Below are 16371 nucleotides of genomic sequence, written 5' to 3'. Positions count from 1 at the left end.
AAGTACAGAAGGTACAGCTTCCCATCTCTTTCTCCCCCACAATTCCCTGTGCACTGAGCCTCCATATCCGTGCCTTGGGTCACCCCTACGCCAAAGCAAAATTTCTGATCTTAAAAGTTTGGTGTAGTTAATGCAGCTTGATCAGACCTTTTACTTCCATACATTCTACTTCCATCCATTACTTCCATCCAACAGAACTCTAATATGGCTGAAAGCATTAGACAAAGGATCCTGTTAGCAAAGCTGCCCCATTTTAATGTGAAGTGGGTGCTCTGTTTATTCAAGATTAGCTGGTCACCTGGCACTCTGTTCGTTTAATTTATCTTGTTCCCACTGCTGTTCTGATCATTACTGCTTTAATAATCACACCAGCTAGTGAAGAGGATCAGTCATCTGGACTTAAATTACTTTGTTTGTGCCCAATTCTTGCTATGCTTGTTACTGTAAAAATATTACTTCATCACAGGAAAGCCAACTGCTGGGGGGGGGTTACCTTGGGGTAATGAATCCTTGGGGGGGGGGACATATTTGTTTGTGGGGGGCTAGGCCCCCTCAATGTTTGCCAGAAATCATGCATGACATCACAAAGTCTTGTGTGACACCCAAACATTGGACGCAATGCCCAGACACAACGCCATCACACACAACGTCCAGGCACACAACGTGCCACACAGGAGAAGCAGCCCCCAGCCCATGGCATGGGCAGGAGGAGGAAGAGGAGGAGCTGCTGTCAATGGAAGCTGAGCTGTAACACACAACAGCATCACAGCTGACGTCCAGGCATCGCATAGTCACACAAGATTGAAGGAGCCAGGAACACGGGGGCAGCTCAGCTCCTCCTCCTGCCATGGAAGGGAAGCAGCCCCCAACCCATGGTGCTGGCAGGAGGAAGAGGAGGGGGAGGAGCCACATGCCAAGCTGCTGTGCAACGATTGGACATTGTGTGTGACAGCGTCGCCTCTGACATCCAGTGCTGTGCATGTCACAGCGTCACATGTGATGCCCGGATGTTATGTTGTGCATTTGCAGCCAGGCCCCCATCTCATTCCTGAGTCAGCACCTCTGCTTCATCATCAGTTTATTATTTTCAACAGATCAGCAATAAGACCAAAAATAAAAGCATACAGTACACCATAGCCTTAAGGGCGGAGCAAAATGCAATGCAAAACATAATTTAAATGGTATTGGCTAAAGTTTCATATATAGAAGATAACCTAAGTAGCCCCTGAAGATTTTCTTTCCAACTTTGGGTGGTTATTCATCTCTTTGTCCTCACTGTCACTAATAAAAATTTGGCCACTTTCTATGATACCCATGGTATTTTATCTCCAAGTAATTAACACTACATTGAGCTACCTGCCTGCTTGTTTGGCCAGTAAATTGGCAATCATTTGCTAACAAGCTCCAACATAAAAATTACAAAACAAAGGCATACATTCCACCTCTTGGTTCTTAGTAGCACAAAACCTCAAGAGAAAAACACCAACAAATCTCCCCCAAAGCAATTGAGAAGGCAACACATTAGATCTGGTTAGAGCAGGGGTAGGCAACCTAAGGTCCGTGGCCCAATCGCCTTCTCAATCTGGCCCATGGACGGTTCAGGAATGAGCGTGTTTTTACATGAGTAGAATGTGTCCTTTTATTTAAAATGCATCTCTGGGTTATTTGTCGGGCATAGGAATTCATTCATTTTTTGTCTTCAAAATATAGTCCGGCCCACCTCATGGTCTGAGGGACGGTGGACCAGCCTACGGCTGAAAAAGGTTGCTGGCCCCTGGGTTAGAGTAAACACCCTATGACAGTGGTTCCCAATTAGCAGTCCAAATACACCCACAGCCCCATCCCTTGCCTCCCCCCAACTAAATATTTGTCATTTTTGCATGGTAATATCACAAATTTTATGATCTGTTCTAGCGCTTTGCAATTTTTCAATTGCAAACCAGTTTTGAAATCACACCGCAATAACAATTTTGACCCGGCAATACGCAGCAATATATCACTCCTCGCATGAGAGAGAGCAGAGCAGCCAATTTCAAGGTGTCATCAATATCACATGATGATCTCAGCCGATAACACTGCTGATCTGAGCAGCCTTCCCTCACGCGGATGGAGAACAGGGCAGCTGATCGCCCTCACTCCAAGGAACTGTTGCACTACCTTCCCCTGGCACTGAGGCAGAGCAGCTTTTCTCAGTCAGCAGGAAAGCAGCAGCAGCCACAGTGGACGTGCATCTTCCCTGGCTGCCCCGCTGATCATGACTTGATGCACCCCCCATCCCAATCTCCTCCCACTCAAACCATGCAGTGGAAGTGACTCCCCTTCCTCGCCTCCCACCCCCATCTGATCTCCATGGCTGCTCCTTCGCTCATCCCCACGCCTGATCTCCAATTTCAGACACTGTGATATGCAGTATTGGAATATTATTAATAATTAATAATTAATAATAATAATACCCCACCCATCAGGCTGGGTTTCCCCAGCCACTCTGGGCGGCTCCCAACCGAATATTAAAACACAATACAGCATTAAACATTAAAAACTTCCCTAAACAGGGCTGCCTTCAGATGTCTTTTAAAAGTAAGATAGTTGCTTATTGCCTTGACACCTGATGGGAGAGCGTTCCACAGGGCAGGCACAACTACCAAGAAGGCCCTCTGCCTGGTTCCCTGTAACTTGGCTTCTCGCAGTGAGGGAACTGCCAGAAGGCCATCGGCGCTGGACCTCAGTTGAATGGACCTCAGCTGAATGATGCGGGCAGAGACGCTCCTTCAGGTATACAGGACCGATATTTAGCCACTGATGTTGAAAAGCAGATATGCTCAGCCCTAATCTGTTTTTTTTTTAGGGACACGGGTGGCGCTGTGGGTAAAAGCCTCAGCGCCTAGGGCTTGCCGATCGAAAGGTCGCGGTTCGAATCCCCGCGGCGGGGTGCGCTCCCGTCGTTCGGTCCCAGCGCCTGCCAACCCAGCAGTTCGAAAGCACCCCCGGGTGCAAGTAGATAAATAGGGACCGCTTACTGGCGGGAAGGTAAACGGCGTTTCCGTGTGCTGCGCTGGCTCGCCAGATGCAGCTTTGTCACGCTGTCCACGTGACCCGGAAGTGTCTCCGGACAGCGCTGGCCCCCGGCCTCTTGAGTGAGATGGGCGCACAACCCTAGAGTCTGTCAAGACTGGCCCGTACGGGCAGGGGTACCTTTACCTTTACCTTAATCTGTTTTTTGTATACCTAAAATCCTTTGCTTATTAAGGGCTACCCCAAAAATGACCACATGTGTACTAGAGAGCCAGGTAATCTGTTGGGGCACATGTACCAGCGATGTGCCATCTTTAAAGCATTATCTCAAGTTCTTATTGAGATGGATCTGAATGTAGTTTATGGGACAACTCAGCCAGATGGGCAGGGTATAAATAATAAAAATATTATTATTATCCCAAATATGTTTCCAGAGCTGTTCCTCTGATTCTTCCCCAAAGTATTTTCCCCATTTTAGTCTTAATGAAGTAAGAGGAAAAGCAGCCAATTGTGTGAGGATTTATGTTATGAAGTAATATAAAAGCTTCATCCAGAAACTGTTTTTGTTGGGTATTAGGTACATAAATAGAACACAGTGTCAGCCAAGAGTTATCTGACATTTGAAGAAGCTAAATCTTCCATTAGTGTCACTTAGTACAGTGGTGCCCCGCAAGACGAATGCCTCGCATGACGAAAAACTCGCTAGACGAAAGGGTTTTCCGTTTTTTGAGTCGTTCCGCAAGACGAATTTCCCTATGGGCTTGCTTCGCAAGACGAAACGTCTTGCGAGTTCTTGCGAGTTTGTTTCCTTTTTCTTAAAGCCGCTAAGCCGTTAATAGCCGCTAAGCCGTTAATAGCAGCTAAGCCGCTAAGAGCCGCTAAGCCGCTAATAGCCGTGCTTCGCAAGACGAAAAAACCGCAAGACGAAGAGACTCGCGGAACGGATTAATTTCGTCTTGCACGGCACCACTGTATAACTTTTAACTGAAACTCAAGTTTGGGTGAATTCTAGATTGCTGACCCTCTACTTTTGGAAGTACCTTGTAAGGTGTACCAATCTCCACCTCCACATGGAAGGATTTTGTAACAGTATTTTGTTTCATTTTTTTAAAAAATGTCTCTTTTTTAAAAAATAAGGTCTGGGTTATCTTGCTTTAAAGCAAACCTTATTCTTTTAATTGTTGTACCCAGGCCATTTACACTCCAGGTTACTGCAGTTAATTGTGGCATTAGAAGATTAATTTAAAATTATGCAGCATATTAGGCCTGGGCAACGTATCAATACATTTGATTTAAATGTAAAATCACAAGAGCGATTTCAGAATTTCCAGTCAGGCAATGTATCGCGAATCCCCTGGCCTGCTTGCCAGGCCGCCTGATGCTCACCCACTCCCTCCCTCCTTCCCTCTGCAGCCCAATTGCTGGCCTTGGAAGTGGGGCTTGCCTGCCTGCCAGCCAGCCAGCCAGCCTTCCAGTGTGTTGGTTTTTTTCCCCCTGGCTGCATTAGCATTGGCAGGCTGCCTCCTCCCTCCGTTCCTCCTCACCCCATGGAATGGTGGCTCCCAGTAGCTGCCACTTGTGCAGCAAGACTATCATTGGGTGAGCCGCAGCTGGCAGTTCTGGGGAGGCCAGCAGCTCTGTGGTACCATGCCAAGCCATTTACCTTCCCGCTGCAGCAGTCCCTATTTATCTACTAGCACTGGCATGCTTTCGAATTGCTAGGTTGGCAGGAGCTAGGACAGAGCAACGGGAGCTCACTTCGTCGCGGGGATTCGAACCACCAACCTTCTGATCAGCAAGCCCAAGAGGCTCAGTGGTTTAGACCAGTGTTTCCCAACCTTGTGCCTCTAGCTGTTTTTGGACTACAACTCCCATCATCCCTAGCTAGCAAGACCAGTGGTCAGGGATGATGGGAATTGTAGTTCAAAAACAGCTGGAGGCACAAGGTTGGGAAACACTGGTTTAGACCACAGTGCCACCCATGCGCTCTGGTTTCTGTCACAGTATTCCGTTGCACCAGAAGCAGTTTAGTCATGACACGGAAAGCTGTCTGTAGACAAACGCCAGCTCCCGCAGCCTGAAAGCAAGATGAGCGCCGCAACCCCATGGTCGCCTTTGACTGGACTTAACCATCCAGGAGTCTTCTATCTTTTTTTACCTTTACCATGACATTGCAGCACTCTGGGTGCTGCGCTCCACCCAGAGCAGTGCTGCCCACCCAGCTTCACCAGGAAGAGGCAGAAGCTGCACACGGTTACATTAACTGCCTTCTTCCTTCCCACCTCCTTCCAACATCCAACATCTGATATAGCAAAGTTTAGCTGGCAATATCACCCAGCCCTACAGTATATACCAGGCAATAGATCTATTAAGCATCATCCTAATTCCAGTCTTTTAGTCCTATTCCATCAGCACAAAATAAATTCCATCATGCCTCGCTGTGATGTCACTGCCTCCATAAGTGACCAAATTAACCAATTGAATGGCACCACCAACTAACCAATTTCCCAAATGCAGTATAGAATAAAGCAGTAGAAGACCACTCACCAGGCCAATATGCATGCAGGCAAAAAGCTCCTACTTGGTCCCTTGGGCAACCTGCAAAGTTCCTACACTGAGTGCTAGGAGGGTAAGGTGGTTGCTGGAAACTGAAGAGGTGGGGAGGAAATGGCATAGCCTTATATAGCCTCAGTCCATATGCCTCTCCATGCTGTGTGTAAATGCACACCAGCAGAGCAGGTCCTTCTCTTCCATCCTGAACACAAATTACACAAATATTGCATGCCAACAGGTAACTTCTTTGATAAGTAAACTTATTAAAGCACTATTCCATGTATATTAACTAAGTGCCTGAAAGGTGAATTCAAAATGCACACAGTCCCCTGCATATATTTAGAGGCATCCAGTTCATCACAACCATGACGTGCCATTACAACAGAAGTTAGCAATTCCCCTGTGTCTACCAAGTCTCCTAAGTCAGCTTCCTCCCCCATAGGCAGTGCAATCCTATGCATGCTTATTTGGAAGTAAACTGACCTGTGTTGTTCAATCTATCCCTCAAAGCAACTATACACAACTGATTTCAATAGAACTTACTCTCAGGTAACTGTGTATATATAGAATTACAACAAAAAAACATAATAGTGGCAATTTTAACACTGTTGATCAGAAACTATGAAGCACTACAGTGGTAACTCGGGTTACATACGCTTCAGGTTACATATGCTTCAGGTTACGGACTCGGCTAACCCAGAAATATTACCTCAGGTTAAGAACTTTGCTTCAGGATGAGAAGAGAAATCGTGCTCCGGCGGCACGGCAGCAGCAGCAGGAGGCCCCATTAGCTAAAGTGGTGCTTCAGGTTAAGAACAGTTTCAAGTTAAGAACAGACCTCCAGAACAAATTAAGTTCTTTACCTGAGGTGCCACTGTATAGCACATCACACATTATGCTGATGAAATTGCACAGCTAAAGCCCCCAAGTGAAGAAAACATCCCCAAGAACTAAACCTCAAGACAAGTGTCACATTCTAAGGTTAATCCTCACAATAAAAAGGTTTTTAAAAGCAATGAATTTCAATTATTTTCTCTGCTGATCTCAGACCTTCCTAATGTGTGTCATTGTCCCAAAAAGTATATTCACCTGAGACTGTGTGTCAGAACCTGCTGTGCCCAGGTTCCGTAACTCCCTCCCTAGACTTATCTTGCCCCCCTTTTAGCACTAGGTTGTTGAACACTTTTTCTGGACCATGAGTGGTTGCATTCTCCATGATTTGGTCTTGATTTGCTAGAAGTTCACTTATTTAATTGCAGTTTGTACTTTTAATTTTGCTGCTTTTACTATTTTACTGTTATTTTATAATTGCTTTAATTATTGTTGTTAGCCACCTTAAGCTTTGTTTACGAAAAGCAGGGGATAAATATTTTAAATCAATAAAAGATTATCCTATTTCCCCCACCATTAAGTTCCACTCTTCTTGTAGGTTCCAGTTTCTGATGCTGCAAAGGAAGGTAGGTTTCCTGTAAATTTTAAAAGTATGCAGTAGAAGAAGGAATTCAAGCAGGCACAGTTTCTGCTGCAGAGGTGAGAAAAGCAGACTACTGCGTGTTTACATCTGGTCTTCTTTAAAAGAGAGGGGGTGTCCTAGGTGAAAACTCTTGAAAGCACCCTGAGATATTTCCATCTTTTGGTTAGGGAAAAATTAATAATTTTGCCATTATTGGTTTTAGAGTACTTTGAAGGCACAGTTGCAATGTGCCTGCCTATCACTTTATGCTCAGTGGTTCATTGGCAGCTGAATTTGTGGGCTGACTCTATGGGGAAAACAATGCAGATGACATGAAATTTCTCCCTACGATGCTAAAGGAAAGGGCGTCTCAGAAAAGGTTGAAAGGTTCATTATTTTGCAAACCAGGGAATAACCTTGGGAGAAACTGTTCTAAAATTCATCTTCTCTTCCTTTCGGTGAGCCTAGTCTTCCACTGCAAACGAGCAATGAAGTGGCACTGAGCAGGAAACTGTACAGGCTGAACAAATAATGATCCATGGCTTTAAAGTGGCAAATGCCAATTGAGCAACTCTCAACCCAATGGGCACAAGCTACCACTGCCTGTGCAGCTTCTATTCACTTGAAGAACAATCTTCTGCTGGATTGGGCCCAACACCTGTGCTCATTTCATGCATAGCTGTCAACTTACAGATTTGAAAATAAGGGACCAGCAGCCTTGAAAATAAGGGACCAGCAGCCAAAATAAGGGACCTGCAGCCTCACCTGTTCCAGGCACTCCAGTCTTCCTGTCCTCCTGCAGTCTGGTCAAACTCATGCTGGTATCTTCGAGAACACTGTCCAACCAACTTTGTAACCAGAGGTTCAACTGAATAGAATCTGAATCACATGCACCACAAGGCCTATGCAGCCTCAACTTAAGATGGCTCCCCGGACTGGCTTTGCACTGCAAAGTTTGCAGCAGCACGTGCAACAAAATGGCGTCCAGCATTCAAAAACCTCCTCAGCTTGCATTAACTAGCCACACACAAGGCATGCAAGCTCCACCCCGCAGTCGTTCTTAGACTCCTTATTGGGTGAGCAACACAGCCAAGCAACACAGTTGGAGCCTCCCTCCTCCCTGGCCGGCAGGGAGGGAGGGAGAGGAGCTGCTTCCTTTGAAATTTAAGGGACATCATTTAAGGGACATCCATCAATAAGGGACAGCAGCGGGGCATGGCGCTGGAATAAGGGACTGTCCCTTCAAATAAGGGACACTTGACAGCTATGATTTCATGTGCTTACAAAGGCTCACAAAATCACTATTTAAGGAGGGCAATCCCATTCCTTCCCTTCCCCCTCCACCCTGCCCCAATTTCAGATCACAGGTGCTCTTGAGGAATAAATCACCTATTACTTGGCATAAATAAATAAGTACAAGAAATGTTATTAGAAAGGGATAGTAGCCAACCTGTTTGCCCTCTCGATGTTAGACTCCAGATGTCCCCCTCTTTTAAAAAATTAAATATCTAGAGCAAGCCTTTGGCCCTGGGTCCAAATCCCCCTTGGCTACAAAGGCACTTCTCATTTTTCGCCTTTTTGGCCTCCTTGCTCATCCTTCTTTCCCTACCTGGAGTGCGGAACCAAACAATATGGCCAGCCTGAAAGGAATGAGGTTGAGAAGACAGAGCGAGTGAGGATTCTCTTCTCTTATGCCTGCTTGCTACCTTTCTCTGCTCCATTCCCAGCCCACCTGTGAAGGAGGAAGAGGGTCCCTCTGTTCTCTCCCCAAAAGGAAGGTCACCTCAAGGGAGAGCCCGCCTGCCTGGCACACAGGCAAGCGAGGCCACAGCCTCAGGCAGCAAAACCCAGAGTGGTGGCAGCAGATCCCAATGTAGAGTCACAGAATCCTCGATCTTTAGTACCTCCCTCCCTTGTTCCTGCTGTAATCTTTCCTCACCTCTTTTTGCTGGGCAGGGAGGGGGGCGCCATTTTGTGGTTCTCCTCAGGTGACAAAATATCTTGGGCCAGCGCTGCTGCTGCTGCTGCTGCTGCTCCCTCCTTGGCCTGGGCCTACTCCGCCTCCCGAGGCCTGAGAGAAGAGGCCTCTCGCCTTCCCGCCATTCCGCGCTGCTGAGGCGCCCCTGCAGCCGGGCTGAAGGGCCAGACGCCGCCGCCGCCTCCTCGTAGGCCTCTGAGGGAGGCGGTGGCCATTTTGAGGAGGCGGAGGGGGGCTCGTTTCGATTTTGAAGCACGTTCTGGTGACCTTTGCCAGGCGCCCCTCTTCCTCAACTTCATATATCTGGAGAAGTCCTTCTGAAGGAAGCTTGAGCGGGCTGCCCACGAGCAACACCGCCAGCGTCTCCCTCGCCCGTGGGGCAGCAAGAGGCGAAAGCATTTCGCCCGCTGGGCTCCCCCCTGCTCCCCCCCCCCCTGGCCCGGGGTGGGAGGGGGCGCTGCGCGAGATTGGCGGAGGGGCGAAAGTTCGGCGAAAGGAGCGAAGTCAAGGCGGGCTGCAGCGGGGAGCGGGTTCGCGGCTTCCCTTCCTCTTGCCCCGCGAAATAAGCGAGGCGCCGTGGCGAACAAGCCCCGCTTGGCATCGCCCCTTTCCTCCCGCCCCGTCCAAGGCTGACCCTGGAGCTCCGGCGGCGAAGCGCCTGCGGAGAGGGACCTCCCTGCGCTTCTCCCCGCGGAAGGGACCGGGGCGCCCCGCGACACCTCGCCGCTGCCCTTCTCCCGAGCGCGGCAAAGGGCAAGAGGAAGGAGGCATTGGGCGAACTTTCGCCACTTTAAGCACTAGAAAGCATCCTTGGAAAAGCGTTTCTGGGGCTGCTCGGACTTTTCTCCGAAAAGCGGGACTTTTCTCCGGCGGACGCTTCCCGCCCCAGCATGGCGAGCTCGAAACTCCGAAGGATGCTTGCAAAACTAATCCAACTCGCTGGCTGCCATTAGCGGCTCTTAATTTCTCCTTTGCCTGAAAACACCCGCACTCTGATCTGAAAGATGCCCTTGGGGTGGGGGCACCTCCATTCCCTGCCTTCAGGCATGACGCCAAGGTTGAGCCGTGGCAATGAAGAGGCGCGTCTGAGTGCTGAGCCTGTGGGAGCCTTGTAACCTACCTATTAAGCTTTTTAAAATCTGGACGCTTCTGAACAATAAATAATTACGGAGTCAATTCAGACCCACCAGTCTAAGGATTGTAAACTTTGGTTGGCTTTTGCTATTTTAAAAACAGACAAACCATGAATCGAAAACCAGGAATTTTTAATAGGAAATAAGGCTGCGATCCTATGCATATGCGGTTAGAAAGAAGCCTCCTTAAACCTCATGGGACTTACTTCCTAGGAAATGTAGATAGGGTTACGGTACAAAATGAATGTAAAATGAAAACAGAAATGAATAAAGTGTATCTGAATTTGAAAATACTTTTATTTGAATAGTAAATAGTTAGACAGTTAAAACAGTTCTATTGAAGCGTTCTATAAATAGCTAACAGTTAAGAAAATAATTGTGTAGAAAAGAGATTGCATCTAAAAGGAAGCTGAGCTATCCGCGAGCCCTCGAAGCAAGAAGAGAAGGGTTACAGTTGTATGTTTATTCTAGGTATAAAAATTAAACCCTTTTCAACAGATCCCTTTAAAAAAGACTTAAAAATGCACAGTGAAATGGCAGGAGGGGGCGAATTGGAGGAGGTGGTGGGAGAGAGGCAAAGCACGTCAGAAATAAACACCATAATTAATAATAAATAACGAATAAATAACAATTACGCATAAATCAACATATACAGATAAGCGTCAACATAGAGATCTACTTCGAAAAGGAACAAACATAAAAAGATTGGCATGTCATTGTATTAAGGCAGCTTCTACAACATTTTTTTGGAGACAAACAACGATTAAAGTCAAGGCATTTGTGGCTATACTAACCAAAGTTATATCTTTAAGCAGATTGATTTTGTTCACATCGAAAATTTAAAAAAAGAGAAGAAAACACACAGCGAAAAGGTAAAGCCAGATCCCAGCGGTTCACAAGCCATAATAAAGCTAATCAAGTGGGGAAAAGGTTCAGTTCACAGCCTGTGAAGTGTAAAGGCATCCATCATTTCTCAAGATTGACTTCGAGTGGGGGGGGGAGAAAAGGGGAATCTTAAGTTTAAGCCAACCCTGAAGCTCTGGCCCCAGAGCAGCCCCCGCGAGTGCAGTGGGGGCGTAGAGGAGGGAGCTGCTCCGGAGCCAGCGCGCCAGGGGGACACACCGTCGCAGAGATGCTCCGGGGCAAAAAGGCCGGCGGTTCTGCCAGACGGTGCGCGCTGCCCCCGTGGCCGGCGTCGAAGTCCCGCGGTGGCCCCGCAGGCGGGGAAGGCACGGCTGGGCTCCCTCTAGCAGGCCGGGCGCACGGGCACCTGCAGCAAGATGACCTGGCGGTTCTCCGACGGGTGGCACTTGTTGATGTGGCGGGTCAGGCCCGGCGAGCTGTAGAAGGTGGCCGGGCAGTACTTGCAGGGAAAGGCCTGGGCGGCGTGGAGCAGGCGCAGGTGGCGCTCCTGGGCGCTCTTGCCGGCGAAGGGCTCGCCGCACACGGGGCACGGGTGGCACTCCCCGGGCAAGCTCAGCGGGCTGGGGCGGGCGCCCGCCTCCTCGGGGGCGCAGGCGTCCGGGGGCTCCCGCGCCGAGGCCGGCCCGTCCAGCGGCTCGTGGTGCAGGGGCAGGTGCTTGCGCAGGGCGCTCTGGCGGCGGAAGCGCTTGGCACAGCGCGGGCACGCGAACTCCTCGCCGCCGCCGCCGTCGGGCTCTCCTCCGCTGCCGGGGCTCGGCGTGTCCCTCTCGCTGCCGCTGCCGCCGCCGCCTCCTCCTCCCTTGGCGGGGGGCTCGTCGGCCGCAGCCTTGGGCTTGGCGGCGCTGGGAGGCCGCGGCTTGTGCCAGCGGCGGTGCGAGGCCAGGTTGGCCGGGCAGCTGAAGAGCTTGTCGCACTCCGGGCAGCGGTACTCGACGCGCACGATGCGCGAGCACTTGTGCTGCGCCAGGGCCAGCGGGTCGGGGTAGCGCTCCTTGCACAGCTGGCAGATGAACTCGCCCAGCGGCTGCGCGCCGCCCGCGCGCGATCCTCCGCCGGCGCCCGCCTGGTGCTGCTGCTGCTGCGCCGTCGAGGCGGGCTCGGGGGGGCCCTCTTTGATGCGCAGCCCCAGCACCGGCGACGTCGTCACCTCATCCTCGAAGTGCAGCTTGCGCGCCGCCTTGGCCTTCCGGCCCTGAGGCCGCTTGGACGCGCTGGGGCTGGGCCCATGGCTGCGCTGCGGGGCCACCGCCGGAGCCGGGGAGGGCGGCGGCGGCGGGGCGGCGGCGATGGCCGCGACCGCCCAGAGCTTGAGCTCGGCCCCGGGGCCCAGGAGCAGAGGCTCGGGCGCCGCCGGAAAGGACTCGGCCGAGAGCGGCGAGCCCAGGTGCAGGCTGCGCTCCTCGCTGACGGCCCGCGCGGGGCTGCGCAGGGGCTGCGGCGGGGCTGCGGGGCCGTCGGGCGTCCCGAAGTGCGGCGCCGCCGCGGGCGCCAGCAGGAGAGGCGCCTCGGCGGGCTGCGAGGCCGAGAGCGGAGCGGGGATCGGCGGGGGCGCCAGGAGCTGCGCCGGGTCGCCTCCCTCGGCGGCCGCCGACGCCGGGCAGCAGCAGCGGGTCCGGTAGGAGATGGGCGTGGGTCTGCGGCTCCTCTTCACCAGGAAACCGCGGGGCATCCTCGGGCGGCTCCGGGAGGTGCCAAGGCGCCTGCCTGCCTCAGCCCGGGAGCGGCGCCGGCGCCCCAATCCGGGTCTCCTCCCGCTCGTCGCCCGTCCTCCCTCCGCAGGCTCGCCTCGCCCGCGCCTCCTTCCCGCCTTCCTCGCTCGCTGGCTCGCTCGCCCCCACCAGCGCGGCTCCTCCGCCGCCGCCGCCGCCTCCTCCTGGCCGCGCTGCCCCCCCAGTCGCCCAGCCTCGCGCCCGCTTTTTAAGGGGGGAGGACAGCATTGTTCGTGCCTCCTGCTCCTCCCGGAGCCAATCAGCGCTTCCCGCGGCTGCTCCCTGGGCTTCGAGGCGGCGCGCTGGGCGGGCGGGCGCCTGGCGGAGGTGGAGGGCAGCAGATGTACCTGCGGGCTGGGGCGCTTCCCTCTCTCTCTCTCTTTCTTTCTTTCTTCCCTTTCTGGCGCCCCCTCCCCTCCTCCCCCCCCCGGCACACGCCCAGCTCCGCCTCCCCTCACGGTCTGCTGCTTCTCTATGGGAAGGCGCACGTGCCGGGCCTTTGTGTCTCCCGGGCGGGGGGGCGCCGGAGCGAGAGAGCCATCAGCATGACAATGCCGCCCCCTCGGGGGAGCGGGGGGGGGGGAGAAGGAAGCGCAGCTCCGGGAGCGAAATAGCAACAAAGGGGAAGAATGGAGCCGAAATATGTCAAGGAGAGTGTTTAAAATGCAGGAGAGGGAGCGGCGAAAATGGAGGAGGAGGGGGGGGGCTGATTGTTTCGGGGGCTTCGGACAAGGAAAATCCCGCGGAAAGATGCGCCGAGGCGAAGGCGCCGCGCAGAAGCAGCCCCGGAGAGGGGCCAAGGGGCGCAGGCGCGCGCGCCTTGTTGCTTCGGGCGGCCGGGCGCTTTCTTTGTCCGCGGCAGAAAGCAGGTCAGCGCCGCGCTGGGCCTCCTCCTCCTCCTCCTCCTCCTGCGGCCTCTCTCTCGGCCTTCATCTTCTCGGCGCCTCGCCCGCGGGCAAGGGGCGAGGGCAACCAGGAGATGGGCGGGCGCCTCGCAGTTGCCCAAAGAGCTCAGGGCGGGGAACCGGCCACACCGCGCGCGCCCGGCCCCACGCGCAACAGGGAGTCGCCCGAGGGGAGCAGGCCTCTTTCGCACGCGCCTTTCCACCTCGAAGGCTGGGATCTGGAACGCGCCTACTGGGGAGTTTGCCCCACTGAACACCGTGGGGCTAACTTCTTAGTAACCAGGGCTTTTTTCTGAGGGGGACGCACACCCCTAAACATTTTGTGAATCTTTGTATTTTTATCCGGATCTGCACTATAAAATGGTGATTTTCTTGAGTCAAAATGAGAGTACCCATAAACATTTTTAAAGGGGTAAAAACACTGTTAGTAACTATGCATAGGATTCGGCTGCAACGGGTGAATGCACATCAGAATTTTAGGGTAGGCCGATACCTGACAGCTGCCAAGCGCAAAAAAGCCTTTATTTAATAATAGGATGTGATGGGGGGCATTTTTTTCTTCCCCGTTCCCAGTTCCTCAAGATGTTTATGGTAAAGGATCCTGCAAGGGAGGTCCCGTGCTTAACAGATTTCTTTCCACACCAGCAGCTACGAGGTGACACTTGCTCGCCAGTATTGCAATGCGCACTCAGACGCGCAAAGCGATCCATATTTCCGCCTAAGCAGCAGCAGCAGCCTGAAGTGGCCGCAGCGCGCTTTTTTGTTCTTCTTCGATCAGAGGTTTTCCCGCCTGGCACAAGTGAGCTTCCTGCAACAAATTTCATTCTCTTGGCGAAACTCGCGCTCTTCCACACTACAGGCCTAACCCGGCAAGAAGGTCTCCTCCGCAAACCTCGCTTCAGTGTGTCGAAGGAGCTCATGCAGAAGAATCCAACTCCTCCTGCCCCTCCTGGATTATGCCCAGCGCGTTTGGGTTTCGGGCATCAGCTGGTTCTAAACCCAGCTAATTTGGTTTAAGTAGGCTCCTGGTGGATGGGCCGTTCTGACACAGTTTCTTTAAAGTTGATGAAGGCGCCCTCGGTGGCTCTGGCAGGGAGAGGATGGGGCCGGAGGAGGCTCATACATTTTAATCCAGCCCGTGCACTTTGCTGTTTGACATCTGATGCTAAATCAAGGGGTCTAATCAAGTAGCCAAAAGGGGCGAAAGAAAAGAGTCTGCCTGTCTCCCTGTGCCTCTCCTCTCCCCCCGCCCCTGCCTCCCTGTCACCTTTGTCAAGGAAATTAACCTCTTGCTATTGAAAGGGAACCGCGGCCAATCTGGAAGAGCAAGAGGCACGTGTTGCTGGGGGGCCCACCATGGAGGGGGGAGAAGGGGAGAGGGGAGCTGTGCCCTCCCTCTCCAGACAGGACATCGCCTGCAGAAGCTATCGAGATGCTTCCTTCCGTTGACGGAGCAGCAAAGTCACAGCTGATCCTGCCTGGGGGGTTGGGGGGTGGAACTGGGGCTCCGCCAAGCCTGATCAACAGGCCAAGGAAGCAGCCGGGACCGAAGACTCAACTTTCTCCAGCTTTCTCTCAATAGCTCCTTAAAACAGAGGAAAGATCGGGGGGGGGGGGGGGAGTCCTCCTAGCGCTCCCGCCTGCCTGCTCGCAGCATCCCGAGCCCAGAGCTGTTTTTCTCCCTGGTGCTGAAGTTAGCAAGAACACCAATGTGCTTTGGTTTGACAGAGCCGCCGACAGGCAAGGAGACGGGGCTTTTTCCCCATCCCACAGAAAACGTAACACTGGTCTATGCCTCCTGGTTTATCCTGTAGCAGTGGTAACAGCAAGATGGGGGGGCGGCTTTGAAACCTCTCAGTTGTTAGCGAATTTCAGTCTTTTCGAGCTCCTTTTAATAAAAATCGAACCCGCAGGAACAGAACACACTCCAGCCGGACCTTCTTTTGCACAAACCCAGTTAAGATGACCGGAACAGTTTGTGCACTCCGTTCATTTCCGCGGAGTTTACCCAGAACTTGTTCTCCCTGGATTTGTGCCTGTGGTTTTAGTAGCTGATTAAAAGGAATGAAAGATGGGAAAGCGGATCTCTCAGGTCTTCGTTTGCTGCGTCAGCAGGAATCAAAGGTCGCTGAATTCGGAGTCCCCAATAAATTCAGGCGCTGAGGACAATGAATCGTGATTCTGATGTGGAGTCCATATATATTCTCCCATCATGTTCCCTTCCATGGCCTTCCCCCTGCATATTCTTCCCTCTAATTTGAATATGACGGATCAGCAACCTAATTCGGATTAAGGAGCCCTCTGGAATGCCCACCGCACAACGCTGTTCTTGCCCCACTTATAATTCTATGTCCGTGGCCTCTTCTACCGTTTTCAGCTATATTTAAAAATAACATAAAAACACGATCCTTTTAAATAGTGTAGACTGCAGATAAGAGGGCTAAAGCATTAGGGTGCTGTTGTTTTTTAAGCCCCTCATCTTTCTAAATGTAGAAGAAGGGGGGAAACGCCACCCCACATAAAACACAAGGAATTCATCTTTGGAGGCAGCAGGTTCAAACAGCGAGTGCCATGTATTTACCAAAGGGAATCTATTGAAAGCTATTGAGGCGCTTGGATTCAAAAGACCCTTTTCTTTTTGTGTAGTGGTCGTGCTGCTGATTCTCCCCTCCAACCCGCTCCACGTGGCCAGCTGAAATTGGGG

The 16371-nt window shown here is 52.1% G+C and overlaps 1 protein-coding gene across 1 annotated transcript; it reads right to left on the bottom strand.

The window, feature by feature from the left end:
* Window positions 1-10408: 10408 nt before the first annotated feature.
* INSM1 (INSM transcriptional repressor 1) lies at window positions 10409-13138 on the bottom strand. The gene has a single exon (XM_028738354.2). The coding sequence runs from the start codon at window positions 12720-12722 to the stop codon at window positions 11376-11378; it is 1347 nt and encodes a 448-aa protein (XP_028594187.2). The 5' UTR covers window positions 12723-13138; the 3' UTR covers window positions 10409-11375.
* Window positions 13139-16371: the final 3233 nt, after the last annotated feature.

The sequence above is a fragment of the Podarcis muralis genome, chromosome 8 (genome assembly GCF_964188315.1).
Source record: "Podarcis muralis chromosome 8, rPodMur119.hap1.1, whole genome shotgun sequence".
Taxonomy (NCBI): domain Eukaryota; kingdom Metazoa; phylum Chordata; class Lepidosauria; order Squamata; family Lacertidae; genus Podarcis; species Podarcis muralis.
The sequence above is the reverse complement of the archived record's forward strand: the minus strand, read 5'-3'. Positions and strand labels throughout refer to the sequence as shown.